The sequence below is a fragment of the Hesperophylax consimilis genome, chromosome 28, assembly GCF_061612785.1.
Source record: "Hesperophylax consimilis isolate HC1 chromosome 28, BYU_Hcon_1.0, whole genome shotgun sequence".
Lineage (NCBI taxonomy): Eukaryota > Metazoa > Arthropoda > Insecta > Trichoptera > Limnephilidae > Hesperophylax > Hesperophylax consimilis.
Window position 1 is genome coordinate 16102472 of NC_142863.1, and position 23198 is coordinate 16125669.

A 23198-nucleotide genomic window follows, 5' to 3' on the forward strand; every position below is an offset into this window, starting at 1 on the left:
GATAAGTGTTTCCAAATTAAACTCAATAACAACTGAATTATTATTATTCTTGTTTACCAACTATTATTAGCGGTCGTTAATACATACCTACGTACTTAGCTAGCGAAGTATGTACTCGTATTATTAGAATTCAGTATTGAATACAAGTACCTACTTACACAATACGATTCCTTGCGTTAAACCAGGTACCTACATACACGATTAAATTATTGTCAACCTATAATTTGCCACGAGGAATTAAATGTAATTCGTTTTTAATATAACTATTTGACGGACTAAATTTTAACCCATTTATAATGCAAATGCCATGATTTTGGTACAAATAATGATTATAGATTGCAATTGCGAACGAAAGTAATACAATACTAGCAGTTAAAAACCCGCTCCGCGGGTTTTTTTCTGCTAGGCCCTGCGGGCGGCTCTTGGTTGGGCTTCGCCCATTTTAAGTGATATTAACAACAGTTACGTTTAATAGATAGATATTAGAACATTCACAGAGAGAGGGTGAGTATATATATTGTTAAAACACGGAACAGGAAGGAGTTAATTAATAATAACATGCTAAATTTACGCATAATAAGAATGACAGTTGTTTGAATAAATGAAATTTTACGTATTTGTGATGGATTATTTCAAATGAAACACTATTATTGACTACATGCCTACAACTGATATTAACTGTTATCGTACCTAATATAATTAGCTCATAGGAGACTTGCAGTGCTTGAATATGTGTTACAACCGTCAATGTCTATAAGTTGAATCAATATCGTTTAGTTTGTCACAATTAAAGATAGTTTTAACAAAGTTGACTTAAATGATAGATTATTACATATTGATTAATTGTACCCGTGTTTATGAATAAAAGGAGGGTAATTGTGCGATGACATTAGCAGTCGGTTTAATTAAAAGGTGTTAATTTTACTCCAACTCGTGGTAATTCTTTACCTACAACTGTTACTGTATCTAATAAAGTTTAAAGCTAGATTATATATACACCTTCATCAGGAGAGTAAAAATCTATATATAAAGGTAGATTATTACAATATAGCGCCCCTGAGGTGATATCTCACAAAAGCGGCGCTATGCAAATTGTCCAATAAATAAATAAATATAATGTTTACATTTTATTGTGTATACACCGAAGTCAAAAATTAAATATAGATTGCAATTGGGAAAGAAGAAGTGGAAGGAGGGGGGGGTAAGAGTAGGCTGGGTTTATAATAATTAGGAATTACAATATCGTTAGACGGGAAAGACCAGTTGAGTGGGAAAATATTTAAAAGAGAGTTTAAAAAAAAAAAATTCTTGTTAATTATATCTGCTTTTATATTAATATGTTTCCTCATTTCTAAAATTTCAAAATTATTTATAGTGAAGTATTTTAAGACCTGAAAAAAAACAAATAGCATATAACCATAAAACAATATATTCATAAGACAAATAGCATTTAATAACGGTTATTCTAATAAATTGATAGTTGAAATACTAAATAAAAAAATTAAACACATTCTCTTCAAACGGTCTTTCTAAAGATAGAAATAAACAATGGCGTAGAATTCTGTGTGTGGATAACGATACTTCTAAAATTATATATATAAACAATCCTGGTACCATTCAACTGGCGTTTTACACTAATAACAATGAAGAAATATATTCTTAATAATAAAGATAGCAAAATTCAAACAAAAAATCAGGAGTTTAAAAACTCAATTGAGATGATTGTTATTTCTTTTACAAAGGTAGAACCAATAGAAACTTTGAAGTCAGAACTAAAGAATATCGCAGGGCTATAAATGGAAATAGTGAATCTGAGTTTGCAAATAATCTTTTGAATAATGATCACACTTTCGATAAAAATTCAGGTCTTAAAATACTTCACTCAGGATATAAAGCATCGTAAATTACCGGGCAAGAATTTTTTTCAATCGACTACCTGAAGAAATTAGAAACATTAATGATAACATCAAAATAATAAACACTGTAAAAAAATATTTTAAAGACAAACTCACAAAAAATAAAAATGTTTCCAATTGAATTAATCTTTAGAATAACTCACTTCATGAAAAATAACTCACTTCATTTAAATAAGTTTAAAATCATTTAATTTTTAATTACTTACTTATTGCAATAAAACAATGTACACTCCTCTTCCAGCCACAAGCTAATGCTTCTATGGAAGAGGGGTCCTGAAATATTTTATCTTATATTGTAATAAACAAACAAAAAATAAATAATTTTGTAATTTTAGAAATTAGAAAACATGCCAATATAAAATCAGATATAATTAATAAGAAAAAAAATATAAATAATAATGATAAATGCCATTATAAAGTGATAAGCTTCCAGAAGAAATCTTCTTATAAAACGCTTGTTAATGGTAAGTAGTCAAATATTGTGAGCTGCATATTTAAATATTCGCGCCAGGCATTTGGTTCGTTTTTAAACCGCCAGAGGTACGCTCTGTCGGCCATCTTGAAGAAACGCGTGAATTTTTATAAACGTCAAACATAATCACGTAACTGTGAAGCATTTTCATTGTAATGTAATTAATCCAATGGATTATGAACTTTCTAAAACATATTTTCTTCGATATTATCCAAAAATTATATGAGCAGAAACGATGCTTTTGAAGAAATCTCGTATTATTATGAGGCGATCCTATTTTAGTATGGAATCGTGTCTTAATATTCAAGTTACCCGAAACAGACAATTTTAATTTGAGCAATCAGAGGGCCTACATCGTCCAGACGCTGGGACAATAATACTATCAGATAACCCGGTTCGAAATTGGACCAATATGGTGGTTGTGCGGAAATCTTTCGTACGCAATTGTGCGGGGGGTTGCGGTAATGCGGATGCGATATAGACTAAGACAAATAAAAACGAATTGAATTGCCTTAGTGTTTTGCAAGAGGAAAATGAGTAGGAAAGGCCAAAAGACTTACCCTGGTCTCGTTCTCCTTAAGCCGCTGGTTCTGTTCTCTTATCAGTTTGCATACAATTAACATTAACACTTAACACAAAACAAAACAAGACAGTGAAATTCACTGCGGCGGGTAAAAACGTTTCACTGGACGATGTGTGCTCCAAAATAGTCACGGCCGAGTTCAACATATGCGGGTTTCAATATGACACGAAATGTTCGCGGGTAAGATGCAACGATAACAACTGATAACAATACTCCTTGTCTCTGGGCCCGGATCAAGGAAAGGGGACAAGGGGCAAAGGGGGGTGAAGGGTACACATTTAAGGCTATTCAATTTTAAACCTCACGCGCAACTATCACATCTTGGCCTTTGAAATAATCGAGTATTTTTTATATAACTCTTTTTATAAGCCCAGAAAAAAATAATGTATAAGGCCTATGAAAACTGCTTTAAAGTTCAAAATCTCTCCTTATGAAACGATTTTCGGTTATGATTTTATTGTATAATGTGGCAAATTAAGTCATCTATAAAATGATTAAAAAAAAATTAAATGTTTATGCCTGAACATCCACAAAATAAAATAAAAGGCACTTTTCGAAACTGTTTTTTTCTTGCATAAATCAAAACAGGCGGATGGTGTTAAGCGGGAATTTAAACCTTATCGCCATCTACGTAAGCGTTGTTATTGATAGCGGCTCAATTTAAAATATTACACGACGTAGTGCATCGCCTTAACAAACGCCGGTTCTGAATACATTTTATTTTAGATAATTATGTATTTGTAGAGTTAGTAAATCATGATTTAAAAATGAGGTGTGTTCAGAATGCGTCTGCCCATCAGCTGCGTGGCGTGCCAGATCGGGATAGGCTGGTTTGGTAGCTCCAACTAATGGGAGGGATATATTCATATGTCTGTCAGTCCTGGACACACTGATCCCTAGATTCCTACCAACCCTCATATCCTTTACCTTCCCAGAACTTCTTCTCCTTCCTTTTCTTAAAAAAGACTCTGTGGGGGTTAATGTTAATGTAAATTCAGTAATGAACCGACTACACAGTGCAGGGAATAAATATGGCGTGAACACTAACAGTACTGAATGTCTATCAGCCTATAAAAACATTATTATTAAATCTGTATGTCAAATATGAACTTGGCAAACATTAAACGGAGTATGTGCGAACTATTTCTACTACTCAACAAAATACGTTTAAATAAATAAATATTATAATACTTAGTTTAATATTATAGTGCTTAACTTAATATTATAGTATTTTGTTTAATATTATAATACTTGACTTAATATTTTAATACTTCGTTTAATATTATAATACTAAACATAATATTGTGATACTTGGTTTAATATTATAATACTCAACTAAATGTTTCTCTATTAGACTTTTTGTCGATTCTTATCCTAATCTTGCGTAATAGAGATTGTTAATCAAAGTTACATAGTTTATAGGCTAATGTGAACAACAATTTCATCCTTGTTTATTCAATTGATTTGGAGGATATTGGCAGATCATATATTTTTATTTCATTTACTTAAACTTCATGTTACCTACGTTTCGTAAACTCTTGTTTCATGTTACCTATATTTTGTTAACCTATGCATTGTTAAATCTTATATTTTATGTAATCTGTATATTCTCATATATTATGTAAACTCTTTATTGTTATTGTATTTAAAAAACATAATTGCATTGTATGTTAAAGCCCTATGGGCGTTTAAATGAAATAAATGTAAAAAAAAAGAGTAAAATGATCTGCTTGGTTGGCATCACTGAATCAACGGCTTCTGAATTGAATTGATGAACCGGCTGAACTATTCCATCATGTAACTACTGTTCTGCTGTTTGGCCGTTCCCTCCATGAGTCTTCTTCTTATGCAAACTTAAACCATAATTGGTTTTGTAAGTCTTGATGCAGATGTGGCAGGCGTACTTCCTAACACCGGTGTGTTTGGCGGAGTGCTGTTCCAGGCAATTCTTGGTAAAGAAGGAGGAGCTGCACTCTTGGCATACGTGCTTCCTCTCCTGCAGGTGGAACCGACGGATGTGGGAGCTGAGGTGACTCGCAAGTGTGTATTTGACCGGACACTGTTGGCATTTATAACTCTTTGCTTCCCTGCCGTGCTTCTCGGCCATATGCAAAAGCCTATAAATCAAAAATATCATTTCCTTGTGTGTACAAATTTGTTTATAAAAAATTTCCTGCAGGTTCAATGTCATTTTGGGGATAATGTGTGATTCATTTGTAATTCATTTTGAGGAGACGAAGGAATGAACCTGGGACTTGAAGAACCCACGTTGTTGGAGGGAGAAAACAGAGAGAAATTAGGTGGGGAACCACAAAATAGGTACCGAAATAAACTATAATATATAGGTATATGTATGGTGATGTATTAGATATTGGTTAGCTATGCTAAACACAAATGGCACTAGTAGCAATAATTTAGAGCTGCGGATATTACAGAGAACTACAGGATTATAATATTATATACTATATCTCCTCATGGTCAAGGAGAGAAAAGATTCCGTTTTGAGAAGAAAATGTAATAGTTTTTCTTTTTAACCCATTTTAAGTTATTTTGACTGAAACTGACCACAGCAATTGAATTAATTGTTGTTGTCCTGAATCTATCGATGTACCTAGTTAATACGACAAAAGCTTTTGTTTTTGTATTTATTTAATACAAATTTATATTTTAATATAAAACAAATTAAATAACTTTTTTAAATTACAAATAAAAATGTTGCAAGATGGTTGATGATTTATTATGTATTATTTACGTAAAAATAAACATTTTTTCGAGAGGCCTAAATTATGGCGGCCCAGAGGGAAAGAAAGCCTTCTAAGATAGCCTCCCTAAATTGTGACGTCTAGGGGGGAACGGGTTAAAATGGTTAGCGGTCAACCAAATTCAGAATTTATGCGAAAACTAAATAAACATCAACACAAACATAATCAATCTACAAGAAAAAATTAAATAAGACTTCCTTTTCGAAAAAAGTCAAAATCACAGAACATTGAAGTTCTTCCAAGAAATACTGATGAATATAACAGAAGAGGAAAAATGGGTAAAGTTTTTAAAAAGAAGTGACAAAATATGTGAAGTGTAATTTGTAATTTTAAATACTTACCGTTTTTAGTTTATATCTTTATTGCTACAAAATATTATGGTTGTTTATATTAGCACTTAACTATATATACGTAACTACTGTACATTATGTTACTATTTTAAGTAAAATAAATAAATACATACTAATAACTAAACATAGACTGTTATTCTTAGTAAGAGCGCCCGTAGACGAGAGACAGTTGCTGGGATCAAAATCCATTACGGTACATGGAGATGCGCCCACGAGCGATACGGCACTATGTGTATGAATTTTCGAATAGTTTCCAACTGCGACCGCGATTAAAGTCTCTCGTCTGCGAGCGCCCTACGATGACTAGAGTAATAAAACAAATTTACCTTTTATAATATGTGGTTAACGTTTCTCCACATTCAATGCAGTTAAATAAAGGCTTGATCCCTTTATGTGCAACTTTAAAATGTTTACTCAGGTTGTGTTTGTATTTAAATGATTTTTCACACTTTTGACACTGGTAACGCTTGTCCGTGTGAACTTGAAGGTGGAGCTCGAAGCTCTTCCTCGTGGCGAAAATCCTCCCGCAAATGTCACAAATGTGGTTTGGATAGTGTTCAGGCATGTGATTTAAAAGATGCCTGCAAATAAATCAATTTTTAAAGAAACCTTATGTAGTTGATGGTTAGTATAATTTTGCACAACATTGTTAATATCATTAATAGTATGCAGGGATGGCCATGATTCAAGCGGCGCCTGGTGCTAGTAATAAACCTCAAGGGCGCTGTGTTAAACAGTGTATTATCATCGCCTTGGCTGCTTGGCTTGGCAAGTCAGCGCTCGCAGCAGACTGCTCCGATTGCACCTGCATAGGCCTGGCCCTGGTAGTATGTCTATACCGCCTGTACGAGCGAGATATTTTTTTAAATTGGATGTAATGAGAAAATTATCAAATTAAAAAAGAATCTTTTCAAATCAAGTACCTACCTGTAATATTTTTTTTAATTTTTTTTTTATATTTACTCCACACAGGAGGCCCTGAAGAAAATAATTTCCCTCAGGGCCTATGTCATCTTTGGGGATGCTGTGTGGATAGTCTTTTTGTGGAGAGGAAGGAGTGAACATGGGTCTTGAAGAGTCCCATGTTGTAGGAGGGAGGAAACACAGAGGCCGGCAGTTCGTTCCACAGCCGAGCTGTTGAACTTAAGAACGAATCGTAGAAGCGACCCGTTCTCATGTGACAAGTGTCAACTGTGTACAAATGTTGGGCGCGCGTTTGGCATGTATCCCGACTACGCACCGGTGCCGAAGGGATCAATGACGCTAGTTCCTCAGAGCATCTTCCATTGTAATACCGATAGAACAAGGACAGCATACCTACCTGACGCCTGTGCTCTAAAGATTGCAGTCCGTTTGTTAAGATTGGGGAATCTATCAAACGGACCGCCCGTTTCTGCACAAAATCAAGGGTTTTTTTCAGGTATTTTGGGGCTCCAGACCAGAGATGGCTGCCAAATTCGACAGTAGGGCGCACTTGCGATTTGTACAGGGTGAGCAGTTGTGTACTATTAAAGTATCTGCGGGCCCTGTACAGTACGCCCAGCTTCTGAGAGGCCAACTTTACTCTGGCTTCGATGGAGCCCCCGTACCTGAGCTGGTCACTTATAGTTACACCAAGCATATCAATGGAAGGCCTGTTCGGAAGATTGCTTCCGTTGAAGGAGACTAGATTATCATTTGGATCCCTTTTAGACGTAAACAAACAGCTGACCACGGAAAAGGGTTGAAATGGGCCCGCATACCGAACCAATCTGCTGACCTATAGTGCCACACTTTTCTCCTCAGCCTCTCATTGGTTGGTCTGAGGCTAACGGGGATTGATGTCGTCACTAGGCAGTGGTCAGATGATCCCAGAGGCGCTGTGACGTCAATCTTATAACCGTGTGGCACAGTAGTTAAGAATAGGTCTAACAGATTGGAGCGGTGAGTCTGGACATCAGGAACCCTTGTAGGCTCCTGAACTAATTGCTCTAATCCGTAGCAAATGGCAAAGGATTCCACCTGTCGGCCAGCCGAGTCCGTTGGGCCTGAGAACTTCAACCATGGTTCGTTATGAACATTGAAGTCCCCCAGAACAACAAACTCGGCCGAAGGGTAGCGGAGCAAGAGATCATCAATAGTATTGCTCAAATGTTTGAAGAGCTCGGAAGTGTCTGATTCGCTATGGTTCGGTGAGCGGTATAGACATGCGTAGAATCTTGCCGTACTGGCAAGATTGACGCGCACCCACATTACGTCGAATCTGGAGTTTTCCAGACTCAATAGTCGTACACAGTTGACGTCAGCTCGACTATAGAGGCAGACTCCTCCTTTGAGTCGGAATTTGCTTGCGAGGGTAAAGCCCGGGCAGTCCAGATAGGAGGAGTCTGGCGGCTCGGCTATCTGAGTTTCGGATAGGAAAAGAAGGTTGGGACGTTGGGACAAAAGATGGTGATGGATATATCTTTATATGGCTTATGCTGGGTTCCAACGCTATTTATCTATGATCCATTTCATAGAATGAATATTGAAATCGATTCAACTCTGGGTTTCTACCACTTTGAAAGGCTGTTCTCATAGATCTATGTATTTAATAGATATGAAATAGATCACGGAATAGAAGAGGAAGGATCCCAAATTTGGCAGGCCATTTTTAAAAGCGGAACTATCAAAGTCAAGTCGTAATAACTTATTTGTTTTATGCAATATACCTTTTTTAATTTTAATTTTACAATAAATAATTTTTGATTTGATTTGATTTGATGTTTTTGTAAATTGTACCGACTTATCAAATAATGTGTTTATATACAGTCAAACTTGGTTATAACGATCACGGCTCACGAGCAAGTAAATTTTTGAATTAAAAATTTTTTTAAAAAGAAAGACAAACATTTCCGGGTTACAAATAACCTGACAATATTTGAAAATCTCCTACTACCACCACAGAAAGCTGAAAATGTTGCTTGTGTTATGATGGAGGACTTAGCCGGCCGAGGAATTGAACACACTACGCCTGAGTGGGACCCAAGCGCGATGTCAACTCGGCCACCGACCGGTCATTAATTAATTACATAACAATATTTTAGTTCAGGCTTATCTTCATATAATTGTTGGCTGTTATAACGCGGTCGATTCACTGATATACCGTGCAAATAATTTTGTAAGCACAATTTCTAAATACATGAACGTTGGGTCTGAAAAAAAATTGGGAATTATTCTTGAAGTAATAATAAATAAATTTGAACTTGGCAAATTTGTTCTCTTTTTTCAAGAATAAGGAAGTTGAGTCCATTTTTAAATTTTTTTTTATCAATGTTCGCATTCAAACTTAAATACTGGTATTTTTTTTATTTTTTAAAGTCTGTTTTCATTATTAAATTAATTCTCAAAGTTTAAATTTTACTAAGCCCGCCAAAACGAGCAGAATCCGAGCGGTAAGAGGCGGGGTGTGGGTGTGACGTCATTCAAACTGTGAGAACCACGTCGCTTAAACATTTTGTATGGAAAAAAATTTAATTCTTCAATAAGGAATTCCAGTAATTTTTTTACCAATGTTAACCGTCTATTAGAATTGATGTTATTAAAAAAAAAAAGAAAATTGATTAAGATTTCATAGTTAAATTAATATTTTAAGTTAGAATATTTGCTTCTCCCGCCCGGCACGGTATTGAAGACGCTATTTGTTGACCGCCTCGCAGAAAAGTAAGACCAAAAGTAAAATAACGGTTTACAGCCCAGTTCACTGTGAGACTTTTCTGCGCGGAGGCCTGAAGTGTAATCACATGTAATGTGACATGTATAATAATAAAAACTTCTAAGCGATGCAATAAACAACATGTTATTATAAAGCACTATACGAATATGTATCTTCAGAAATCCATTTTATATAATAATAACAACAAATACCTACATAAATATTTGACAATAGATGGGAGCTATTTTTTTCACATAGATCCTATTGACAAAGGGGTTTCTCCGGGAATGCAGCTGGTTTTCAGCAGTGCCTTATTATATGGTAAACAAAAGATGAAATATTTAAAAGCCATCACCACATTATAATATATATTATAATGAGTAGAGAATAATTATCATGTCATGCGAAATCAATAAATATACCTGCACAAAACTAGTGGTTATGGCGAAATGTCAGATGGGTAGTAGATACGCAATGATTATTATACTGTAAAAATGTATTATATTTATCGTAACGTACAAATGAACACAATTAATAATTTGATATACTTACTTGGAAGCTTTAACTCCACGACCGGCTGTGATTTGGCCCAAATAAACGTTTGGCCTATACACTTCTCTCATCTAAACCGACCATCTCTCATGTAATAGAAAGAGATGCACCATAGGTGATCCGTTGTCCGTACAAGCCACGACACATGTGACGTCAGAATTCTTTCGACCAATCCTGGAGCGTATTCAGTTTATTGCTATTTAATGCTTTTTCAAGAACGTTTAACTAATTCTAAGAATAATAATATAGAAATATCTTTAGAATCGATATTTTTTGATCTACATGAACATATTTTTTATAAGTCAAAATATTTTTCACTCAACTTCCTTATTACCCAAAACATTTTGATTTTTCTCTATAGCCAAGTGGGCATTATAAAATTGAAAAGCGGCCGCAAAATTTGAGCCGCGGATTGTGCTTCACTGGTTTGTGACAAGTAAAATTTTACAGCAGAAAAGCATAACAATCTCGCAAGCTAGTTATTTATGACAAGTGAGATTTTATGAGCGGTATCATACGCGCGAGCTAGTGATATGAAAATAGACAATTTAGTGATATTTTTCTTGTAAGCCATGAGCCAGGTGATAATATTTACAATGCGTTGATTGTTTTGAGGGGGAAATTGGGAAGCATGAAAGCGAAATCTTTAAAACAATCATTGATTATAAATTTTGTAAATAAAATAAAGTGTTTAATTATTGAAAACAATATTAGCGATTCCTAAACGAAAATCTGAAACAGAAAAAGATACGGTCACATCTAGGACTCGAACCCAGGACCCTTACCTTGCCAGGCCACCGCTCTGCCAGTTTTTTTACTCACTAAGTTATTCCAAAAAATAAATATTAATCCTAGACTTGCAGAAAAGTCAATAGATGTCGCACATTAATATAAAAATAAGATATTTTTATTTAAAGACACTCTCTAGATTGCATTTAGTTCGGGTTAAATCTTTCGATCATATATACAGATAGTTGCCAATAAAAATGTGTGGTGAGAAAAATGAAGACAATGTTAGTAGTTCTTATTCGAAATAAATAAAGTAATGTGTATTTTTCCATGCTTTTTAATAAGTAATACCTGCTCCTATTTTGAAAATATACTGCACATTTGCAAATATATTGATAGTAGAGATATTTAGGTCAGTACATACGACTTTTAAAAAATCGATTTGGAAGTAACGATTAACGGTTATAAAGAGAAAATTTATTCAGTCCCCTCGTGCTCGTTATAACCAAGTTTGACTGTATTTATAAAAATAGTAGATAGTCTATCATAAGTAGCATTGTGCCTATCAGAAATGGCGGTACACGAGAGTTAATAATTTAGTTAGGAAAATTATTTAATGTAGTAAATTAACTTTACTTACCGAAAGAAACTAAACTCCTTCTGACATATTTTGCATGTTCTTTCCGTACCATCCAGAATATACGGAAGAGTAGAGGACTCACTAACATCAAACTCTGCCTGTAAGAAAGTTGTAAAAAAACATTCATAAATAAATAGAGAATAAGGACATAATAAAATCCCGAAAACAATTCTGGATGGAAGGAGAGAGGCTCCTCCGAATACCTCTCACTCCAGAAGATAGATGGAAACTTGAGTGGCAATATAAAAGAGATAGCCTGGATTAAATCTGCCTCGTAAACTCTGGCCCGTCATCAATAGGATAAGGTCCTCCCACAGCCCCTGTGCCCATATGATTCACGTGTGGGGCCTTAAAGAGTCGGCGACGTGTGAATGCGGTGCTGTGCAGACCACCGAGCATGTGTTCAAAGAATGCCCGCTGCATCATTCGTCGACGAGGTCCACAGTGTGACGCCTGAGGCCCTAGACTGACTCCCTAACCCAAATGTTCCCCTCTGACCCCCCACCATACGAAAGAAGAAGAAGAATGGTAAATCAATTAATATAGCGATATCACAAGCCAAGAACACGAGTTTAGTAGCATTCTCGGTACAAAAATCTACACACATAAGTGGATAAAAAAACGCATGCAATTGACTCATTCTTGGAAGGATTTGTTGGTACCTTAACATATTTGTAAATCGTGTATAAATTTGTAAATTTAACATTTTCAACAAGCAGTTATTTTGGTCTGTCGGAAAACAAGTCAATTATTTCGCAAATATAATGGTTAAAAGAAGAAAAAAAAACGTAAATAATAACTTACTATTCTTTTTTTGTAAACTAATGCAGACAAGATTTTTTATGCATAGCACAAAGGGTAACAATTATTTTATAAGCAATAATTATTAGCCTGAAACACTCATCCACATTGAAAAATCTCCTGATAAAAGATCCATGACGCCAACGGGACATGGGCCATGGGTCCCGTTGGCGTCATGTATCTTTTATCAGGAGATTTTTCAATGTGGATGAGTGTTTCAGGCTAATAATTATTGCTTATAAAATAATTAGTAAATAATAACGGTTTAAAATGGGGACAAGACCTCAAATGCGACTAATGAATTACTTTTATTAAGCACTAGCTAAATACCCCGGCGTTCAAGCAGATTTATTCTAAATTTCATGTAGACAGTGACCTTCTTGTTTTGAAGGTCAAGTGTGCAAAATTTCATCAACCTCGGAATAAAACTGTAGATTTGTCCACAATACCTGCCACAAATAGACACTCTCCTTTCTGTATTAGATGTATATTGTATAATTAAAAATTCAATGTGAAATATGCTGTTTTTACAAAAGATTTGGACCACTGCAATTTTTTTTTTTCAAAATATGGAGAATTTAATATGAAAAGTGGCAACAATTCACAAACTTCAAACAGTGAGTGATTATACAGGGTGTCCGGCAGGAAAGTGCACAAACTTCGGGAAGTGATTCTTCATGATCGTACAAGTTAAAAAGATAAATAACTTTTTGAAATATCAAAGCATTAAGTTAGTTTTCAGGTACCAAAAATGAATTGTTTGCATGGAGAAAATAATATTCTACTATGGAAAAATATTTTTGTATGGGAAAATATTTTTGTAATGGTCCCATAGATAAACAATCAAAAAATAAAATAAAAATCTTTTGGAAAAACGTGGACCTTTGCAATTTTTTCCTAATTTCATAATATAATATTACTTGTGCTCCTGATGATGTGAACTTGGTTCACGAAACATGTTGAGATTTTGTATCGAAATAAAGTGATGTAAACTAAGTTATTTGTGTTTTAATAAAAAAATAAATAATGCCATCACAAAGTGAAAAGCAGTTAGAAGAAGTTTTCTTCGAAAAATTAATATTAATTAATTAATATCTAATTTGTTTCTATTCACTACTACTACTACTACTACTACTACAAGTGTCAAATCACCCCGGTAGCATTGATTCTATTCATGAAATCTTACTCTATTAAAAACTGTAGGCGACGTGGGGATGGATTTGAAATATTCCTCGAAGAAGTCCTCTTCTGACGAGCTATCGGCGCCCAACGGAAGTTTCGAAGAAGCCTTTGGGGCTGGTGGCCTAGTCAGCGCTGATGGTCTCTCCACCACTGCTGGTTTCATAGCTGTTAGTCCATGAGTTGGTGCTTTATCACCTGACAGATGTACAAGGTATATGAAAAAAGCATCAAACAATAATTTTTCCTGTTTAAAAAAATTATGCATGGGAGTTGTCTTTGGTTGGAGATATGTAGGGGACATTCATTCGTGTATGTGAATTTTTCCGTCCGGCAATAAACGTTAATCACTGGCATTCGGCCTATGAGTGAGAAAATGTATTGACCACCCAGGTATATATATTTTCAATACAGTATAGTCCCTTTAATCTGAACGATTACAAACTAAGCCTGTTCGGTTTAATGAATTTTCGGATTACTGGAATCTTTAAGAAACAGCTGGATTTTCGGTACATTTGAGAGTCTGACATTTTCCAGGACCTTTTAACGTAGATACTACAAGGTGGAAAATGTAATTATTTTAACCTTTCAAATCGGGTGCTGTGGATTTATCAATGATATATTCCCTCGATAAACTCGTACAACTCTCTCCACTTTCAAATCCCTTTAAAATTACACCTTTTTCTTCTACGGTGTTTTCCACATACCCAAATTACCTGATGGTGCAGATTACTGTACTTGCAAAATGACTGAATGATTTGAGCAGCGATATTGCATCAAATTTTAGAATTGTAATCATACAAAAAGTAAATCATACAAAATTCGAAAGGGCAAGCAGATGAGACTCGGATACAATCAGGGGTGAGGAACTTCTTTATTCATTACTTCGTCCATCGGTCAGGAGTTTGGAAAAGGCCATCACAATAATAACACATGAGTAAAAGGCACAAGGTATATTAATCATCTTCTAAAGAAACACAGGGTTAAATTGGATCTCTACTCTCTTCTCTCTCTGTGACGACCGGATGAAACGAGGATTTTACATGAAGTTAATGGAATTGAACACAAGAAAGGGTATGCCGAAAAAGCTTACGGGTATCCAGGGTTCTGATGAGGGGTTGGCCTGACGTGTCGAGCTGGAGATACCCGCGCTTCCGGGAGAAGCAACGGTAGTTTTGGTATCGTCACGCACGAGGAATTTACCGGAAGCGAGACTCCATTGAGTACAGTTTGAGTTGAGGTATGAAACATGTTTTCGATTTGGTAGCGCAATGCATTTAGTTTAAAACTGGAACAAGATCGCGTCTAATATCGCGTAATTATGCACGCCATGTTGGCGAGCGTAGCAGTTTGCTCCGCGAGAGACACTGTTGTTCCAACCAAGGTCGGATCTTGACTACCGGCGCAGCGTGTTGCGACCAAGCTTCCGAGCGGTCGCTGTGTGGGTGGTCTGTCACGTACGCCGCGACCATCTGGCATGGGGTAGGGTGACCAAAGCCCTTTTTAAAGTAGGGTGACCATCCTTTTAATTAGTAGGGAGACTGTATTACGTAACAACCCTCAAAACATGGGAATTGGTAGTTCTTAAATTGATTGATTGATAAAATTGACAGAAAATAATCAATACTCGATCAGTGGGATAGAGTATTGTTCTGGTAAGACAGTGATCCTGGGTTTTATTGAAAAGTTGCAACCGTTAACTTTTTAATTTTCTATATCTTGTTTACGTTTAGATTTATTAATATTATCTTCATCAATTATTATTAAATATTACAGTGGTGTGTATAACCTTCAAAAGTTATTCCAGTAAAGTAAATATTTCAAAGCCCTGTAGCTCATGATAAAATGATGTTTGCATGCTAAATATAGTTGTGTTGAATGGCTTACCTTCTTTTATTACGTGTGGACGATCGTCACCATCTCTATATTCATCAAAATAATCGTCATCGTCACTTACGACATATATTTTGTGACGCTCAAAATATTTACTGTTATCGGTTATTGTTTCATTTTCTGAAATATCAAATCATAATTTATTAATAATTATAGTAGATATTGCTTGTTTGATGGTGTGGAAACAAACGATATGATTAATTATTTGGTTTGTACAATTTTTACATAATCATTTTTTACCTTCGGCGCTACTTTTTTTTGGTTCTGGTGAAGGTGGAGATTCGCAGGAAATTGCTGGAATGTCCTTTTTGTTTTCTGCAAAAGACACATTGTAAAAAAATCTTATTTATCAGATTGTAGCTCTTAAATAAATTGACTCAAACTACTCGACCAACAGCGTATTTAAAAAAAACACCTTGAACGATAGAGATTTTTGGACGTTCGGTTTTAGATTCCAAAAAATCATACCTCCGAAAATTAATATGGAAACATGTAAACTGATGGTTAAAAGCCAATGAATCCACCTGTACATACTTTACCGTTTATTCCATATTTTTAGGTTTTATAAAAAAAAAAATTAATTGCTAATTTTATAAACGCATGAATTCTGTATGTTATTTTTTTTTTTTTTTTTTTTTTTATTTAATACATGTTACATTATTATGAAATTTACATAAAGTAGATATAATGAATCACCATACTAGGCGGCTGCCTGTTTCATGGTGACCAATTGAGTGTAATTAATTTGTATGAAATATGAAATCTAGTGTAGACATATGAAATTAGTAACTATAGATGAAGCTAAAATTTTGGAAAAATTGTAATAAAAAGTAGAAGATAGAAATTAGAAAGGAGAAAGAAGTAAATTAGCAATAGATTGTAAAAATGTACATAATTATATATATAATTTTTAATATGTGTGCATGCAAGCACACATGTGTATATAGCAGCAGACATACCTATATACATATAACAGCACATGTATACATACACCCATATGACGCATCCTCACGCATATAAACAATATATATACCTCTATCTGAGTACTTGGAATAGGCTACTAACACTATAATAATCACACATCAAAAAATCCCCGAGCGCTTTCCTGAAACTGTCGTATTTGGCTATTGATTTTATTTCTAACGTTAAATTATTGAATATTTTTGGAGCAAGAAAGTTAAATTGTCTTTGTGCCATTGAGGTTTTTATTGGGGGAATAGTATAATTCGATTTGTTGGAATATCTTGTATTATGGGTCGATTCAAAAATATTTTTTTTCGTATGTTTGAATTTATAATAGGAGGATATGTTTTTGACGTATATGGATTTTCTGCTGAGTACTTTGAAGTCGTTAAATAAGTCCTTCGTGGGGTGAATATAGTGTACTTTGTAAATAGTCCGCATTATCAATTTTTGAGCTTTAATTAATGGATCTAATATCGTGTTAGAGCATCCTCCCCAGACTATTATACCGTAAGATATAATTGATTGGCATAAAGAAAAGTATACCGTTTTTAGTGTATTTTTATTAAGAATATTTCGTAATGACCTGAAGATATATGCCAGTTTCCGTATACGGTTTGTAACATTTATTACGTGATCTTCCCATCGTATTTTATTGTCAATTATTACACCCAAATATTTAATGGAATCTACTCGTTACTAGTTACCCAAATTGCCCTACCTTGTACTAATGTGTGGTAATATTGAAAATTACTATTTATGTATTTTGTCTATGGAAATGTCCATGGTCACAGACAAAAAAATGCTATTTTAAAAATGTGTTCAATTTTTAGAAAACAATTCAAAATGTGATCTACACGCATTCTACAGCATACAAAACATTCAATATAGAATATTGCATGAGAGGTACGTTAGTGACATCTTTTGATATTCGATAAAAGCTTAATCAAGCTAACGATTAAACATATTAGCTGATTGAGGAAAATTCACTTTAATTCATAAAAATCACCTACACATAGCCTCCCAAATTTAGGTAGCTACGCTCAAAGAAGTTAGCTGTACTACCCAAATTTGGGTAGCTATCGCTCAAGAGGTTAAGTTCTATTTCATCAAATCTATACAATTACTTTAGTACATTATAAGATGAAGATAAACAGGGCATTAATAGGTACAAATAAAATGTATTACCTAACTGAGAATTGAGAAAGTTTTTGGCAGATTCTACACACTCTCGAAAGCTGACGGTGGCTCGCAATCTGCCTACACAATCCGAACAGATCCATCCCTCATCTGCTGAGAGCTAAAATAACACAGAACAGGTTAAGTCCCCACAAAGCGTCCCCAAAGATTTGAATTCGTAACCAATAAAAAAAATTAAAAGCAACAGATAATTTACTGTACAATACTTATAATGTAAAACATATTACGATAAATGTACCTATCTTAAATAGGCAATAATAAAAAATATATTTTAAATTATTTTTACCTCCTTGGAGAAGCACCTTGTAAGCATGTCTGAATAGATCTCATTCGCTCCGCAGTACAAGTACGGCTTGACAATACTCCTCAGGTCTTTAGCGGACAGACAGCATTGACACAGAGAAAGATTAGAGCCCGTTAAGTTTGGAATATTCACATTCTGAAATTCCAACTTTTCTGCTGAACCTTCATCGGTCATGTTTATTTCAATATTATTTGTTTTCTCTGCACTTCATCATCTTGAATAATTAATTTTTAAGATAATATTCATTAGGTCATTAGTCCAAAAAAGTTCACTATTATCTCATTTAATGTTCTCTACACTTTCAAATTGTTACTCAACACACTGCATGCGGGTGAAAATAAGGGTCCCATTCGTGAAAATGAATTTTATCTTAAAAATATATCAACTAATAATACTTTTACATAGTTTCACCACTTAATTGAAAATTTTGATACATGTTTACATAATGGACAGTTCTCGAAATAAAATTACATTGTAGTGTGTATTGAAAAAACCCACTAATTGCGGTGGGATTTTTATTTTCAGGACAGTGGAACCTTTCATAGCGAGCACCTCCTATAACGAGTATTTTGCATAACAAGCAGAGATGTGCAAAATGGGTACCCAAAACCATTTGAAATGCAAAATGGAAATGGGTCAAAACTTTTCCATTTGAAAATGCAAAATGCAAAATGCAAAATACCTATTTTCAAAATGCAATGAAAATGCAAAATGGTTTCTCAGGTCAAACAATTAAAATAATTATAGAATTTTTTGTCATTTAATAAGGAACATCAATGTAGAACAAATATATTACATGATGGTAAATCCAAAAACACCATGACTACAGATTATGAAACCACAAAACATTTGCACGGGACTAATGTTGCCAACGTAAAAACATAGAAACTGCTATCTAACATTTAATATTACAGCGTCATGGCCCCATGTTCAGTATTTGAATCAGTATTTTTTGTAATGGTATCACTCAATTGCCAGGGCTCCTACCAGAGAGCAACTTGACAAATGTAAATTATCTCTCATAGCGAGGTTGAGGACCGACTGATATTTGGGGCTTATGAAAAAAAGATGAGTGGAGATAGTAGGAAGAATGTTGCAAAAAAGCATTTAAAATGGAAAATGCATTGAGAAAAGCATTTAAAATGCAAAATGCAAAATGGTTTTTAGAAAAGCATTTAAAATGCAAAATGGAAAATACCCATTTTGCATTTCCATTTGAAATGGATTTATTTGAAATAAAGCACATCTCTGATAACAAGCAATACAGATGATGAAAAAAATGCTCCCTTAACGAGTGACATTTCGCATAACGAGTGACTCAGAAAGGGCAAGTCCCATCTTCACGTCACTCACTTGTGAGCCGGGACTTCCGCACCAGTGCTCTGGTTAGCACTCGTTCCGCTAGCACGTTAGTTTCGCATGTGATCACACATTTTTCCAAACTTGTGTGCAGACATTATTTAAATTTTTTTATGAAAACATTAATAACCCTTGCAAAAATGTCCCTGAAGAAAAGACCAAAAAAAGACCATAAGAGAATAAAAGTAACTGTAGAAATAAAAGGTAAAATCATTGAAAAGCGAGAACGAGGTGTAGGCGTTGCTGATCTAGCGAGCACGCTCAATCGGTCTACACCAACGATTTGTACTATCCTCAAGAACAAAAGATAAAATTATAAAGATAGATGCTATGACAGATGCAACACCACTCCATTATTTCAGCTTTTGGACCAGCAGGTTATTTATAACTTTAAGAAACTCTCCCCTAAAAAACTCTTCGAGCATTCTTTTGAGATGAATGAAGGACAAGTCTCTCTCTCAGAGAGTTTTGGAAAGATCACTTTCACATCGTTACTTGCCACAAGATGATTGACAAGGCATGGGAACGGGTTACCAACAGGACCCTCACTTCCGCTAGGAAGAAGCTTTAGCCAAAGAACGTAGTCGAATGTAATTTTGAGGGGTTTGAAACAGTACTTTCGGAGTCTACAGTCAGCGAGATTGTGTCTTTCGTCAATACCATGAGACTGGAGGTGGATAACAATGATATTGATGAGCTTGTGGAAGAGCACAGTAAAGAACTGACCACCGAAGAGCTTATAATGTTTCACAGCAAGACGTTATGGAGGAGAGTTTGTTAGTGGATGAGGAGGAAGTAGCAGAGCAACAATCTTCTGGCGCAATAAGAGAAATGGTAAACAGTTGCATCGTACATTGAGAAGCATCACCCTAATAAAGAGTTGGCTAAGCGTTCTACAAATTTATTCAATAATAATGCTGTGTCACATTTTCACCAAATTTTGAAGCATCGGCAAAAACGAATTTCTATAGACAACTTTCTATTAAAAAAATTATTAATTTATTTTTTCTAATAAATTCATGGATGAATGGATGAATTCGTGGATGAGTGTTCCAGGCTAATAATTATTGCTTATAAATAATTGATACCCTTTGTGCTATGCATAAAAAATCTTGTCTTTAACATTAGTTTACCAAAAAAATAATAAATAATTATATTTGAATAAACATTAAAAATAAATTAAAATTGAGTATTTTTTTTGGCATGGAAAGCATTACAGTATTTTACATTGATTTATATGGGAAAAATGGTTTCGCTTAATGAGTGTTTCACATAACAAGTGATTCTGGAACGAATTAAGCTCGTTATGAGAGGTTCCGCTGTACTAATTATCACGATTATATGCTAAGAATAAAACATTAAATTAAGGTGTATGTTTTCTTTGATGATAAATAATATTAAATTATTGGCAGAAATTAAAGCCTACTTTTGTCTCCATAAACTGAAGTTAAAGTCAGTGTTGGGCGATTTAGTGATATTTTATTTGATGAAATACAGATATTTGGAACCCTCACAAAGAGATTGATATAAAATATGTTTATAAAATTATCGGGCAGCAACGCCTTTCAAGTCTCATCTACGTTAAACATTATTTGTCGGTTTGAGTAGCCACTGTCATGGACGTTATTGGCTAGCTCAGGTGGAAATCTTTCTGCAGCAGCTACCCCATTCTGCATTTTAGTATTATTATTATTTTTTCTTTATTAAAAATTTTCTTTTGTTACATGCATAAAGAAATAATTACAAAAATCAAGTATTACAAAAACAAGTATTACATCAAGGTACTGTAAAAAATAAAAAAGGTAGCTTTAAGATAAGAAAAATAAAATGATACAATTAAATAAGAAATATAATAGAATAGTATGCATATATACCAAAAAAAAAATCCCACATAGGCATCGCCAGTTCGTGGGTATACATATTTTGTTTAGTGCAGTTTATAAAAACAAATAAATAAATAATTCCGTTTTTACAAAATTATAATTAAGAAAGAAGGTTAAAAAATAGAAAAATTAAGGATTTGTAAATTTAAAATAAAATTTAAAAGGTAGGATTTTATAGCATGTAAGTATTTGTGTCAATGGTGGTGATCCAAGTCTTTATTACATTTTTGTATATGCTGTAGGACGATATATTTTTAGATCTAATGTCTACAGTCTGATAGAGTGCATTGTAGATTTTTGGGGCAATGAAAAAAGCATGTCTCTGCGCAAGCCTAGTTTTGCATAGAGGAACCTCATATGCATTATTTACTCTACTGCTAGAACGATTTTCGTTTTTTGTAAAATGTACATTTCGTGAAAATATATATTTCAGACATTGCATAAAGTAAATTTTTCTTATATCTAAGAGTTTAGCTTCTTGAAATAATTGCAAAGGAGGGGAAGGTAACATCTTTTTGCAACATTATTTTTAGTATTAATTTTTGAGCTATTTCTAGCGGCTTAATGTGGTTATTATATTATTATCATTGATGAGATTAGATCATTTCTTAAACCAACCTCTACTTGCTCGTATTGGACCTCTGCTGTCACCTCCCTTAGCCTTCATTTAAAAAATCATCAAATAGATGTTGACTTTATTTAAGAAAGCAGTGCTTATAAAAAAAAAAACAACAATTAAATTGCACTAGTGAACTAAAAAAATATTGAAAAAATGGTTAATAGATCAACTTTTTTAAAATATTAATATCCTTAATAAATACATTAGTATTTATTGATTGTATAAATATGCCTATGAGTGTGTTAAGTGTGTAGCGTGCCTTTGAGTGTTTGTATGCCTATAAGTATGTTGACCGTGTTTTATCTGTCTTTATACTTAATGCCTTATTATTATTGTACCTTAAATTATTGTATCGCGGGCTAGATGTATCCGTGTTTTTTCAATGCCTTACAAACATAAATAATGTCATAATACTCTTGTAAATAAATAACTAAATAACATGAAGGTAAATATCGTACGGGGTTAAAAGTGACAGATGACAGCATTAATGACAGGTTGATTGGAACCATAGATATCCCACATCATAGATATACCACTCACTACCGTAAAGACTTGGACAAGCCACAGAAAATAGGTGCCTAGTCAGGGGCGTGAACGAGATATTTAGATTTTCAAAATTTTTTAAACTTTTAAAATTTGATGCCGCGGGGTGTGGGGAGAGATGAATGAAAAATTTCCAAACCTAATAAATTACATATCCAATTCCTTGTCTCCTCAAATACCCAAAAAAAATCATAATCCTATATAACTGTATTAACACCACACAAATAAAATTATAATAATTGATTTGGCTTAAATTCCAACCAAACAAAATCGCACTAATCTCTCTCCTAGGCTTTTTAGGTACACATTTCGAATCACCTTCGTCTTCTTCTTTCTTTTACGGCTTTTCCCAAAGGAGTGTTCTAGTGAGTGTCAAGTAGAGAATGATATTAATAATTACAATTATTAGATAATTTATACAGCGTATTTCACTTCTGCATTGTTCTGTGACCTCCACCAACTATCCCCAACCATACGAATAAGAATAAGAAATACATAATGAATGGAATGTTTGTGTTTGTGAAAGTGTAGATTAATAATTTAGTTCAGTAAATTACAAAATATAACTGGTAGTTTTGTGAACAGTTAACTAGACCTCGCATCCTAAAATATATGCTTCTGATTTAAATACACCAAAGCGAAACTTTCCTCTGAAATAATAATATTTCTATGTAGGCACCTAAATACTAACTTAAATTCTTAACCACCTACTCTATTAATAAACACGGTGATTCGACGGTCGATCACATTTAAAAAATATATATTTACTTACAGAGG

General features: G+C 34.0%; 1 protein-coding gene across 5 annotated transcripts; it reads right to left on the minus strand.

Moving 5' to 3' along the window:
- Nucleotides 1-4443: 4443 nt before the first annotated feature.
- LOC149410263 (zinc finger protein 423-like) lies at nt 4444-22422 on the minus strand. Of its 5 annotated transcripts, none has more exons than XM_089648591.1 (9): nt 22337-22422; nt 18000-18231; nt 17702-17813; nt 15791-15865; nt 15545-15670; nt 13665-13855; nt 11678-11775; nt 6410-6664; nt 4444-5088 (listed from the first exon to the last, which is right to left on the minus strand). In XM_089648591.1, exons 2-9 carry the CDS (start codon nt 18189-18191, stop codon nt 4773-4775), a joined length of 1365 nt encoding a protein of 454 aa, XP_089504717.1. In that variant the 5' UTR covers nt 18192-18231; nt 22337-22422; the 3' UTR covers nt 4444-4772. The 5 variants fall into 5 exon arrangements, with proteins under 5 accessions (XP_089504717.1, XP_089504718.1, XP_089504714.1 ...); XM_089648592.1 differs by having other exon boundaries at nt 18000-18085; nt 22217-22389; XM_089648588.1 differs by having other exon boundaries at nt 18000-18338; nt 22217-22389.
- Between the last annotated feature and the right edge of the window lie 776 nt (nt 22423-23198).

What these genes read in the sequence shown, in the direction of transcription:
- LOC149410263 (XM_089648591.1), bottom strand. Translation starts at nt 18,191, where the DNA reads ATGACCGATGAAGGTTCAGCAGAAAAGTTGGAATTTCAGAATGTGAAT. An exon ending in CGCCTACAGTTTTTAATAGA is followed by an intron (nt 11,776 to 13,664) that starts GTAAGATTTCAT and finishes ACTTTCTTACAG; the next exon opens with GCAGAGTTTGATGTTAGTGA. An exon ending in TTAACCACATATTATAAAAG is followed by an intron (nt 5,089 to 6,409) that starts GTAAATTTGTTT and finishes TTTGATTTATAG; the next exon opens with GCTTTTGCATATGGCCGAGA.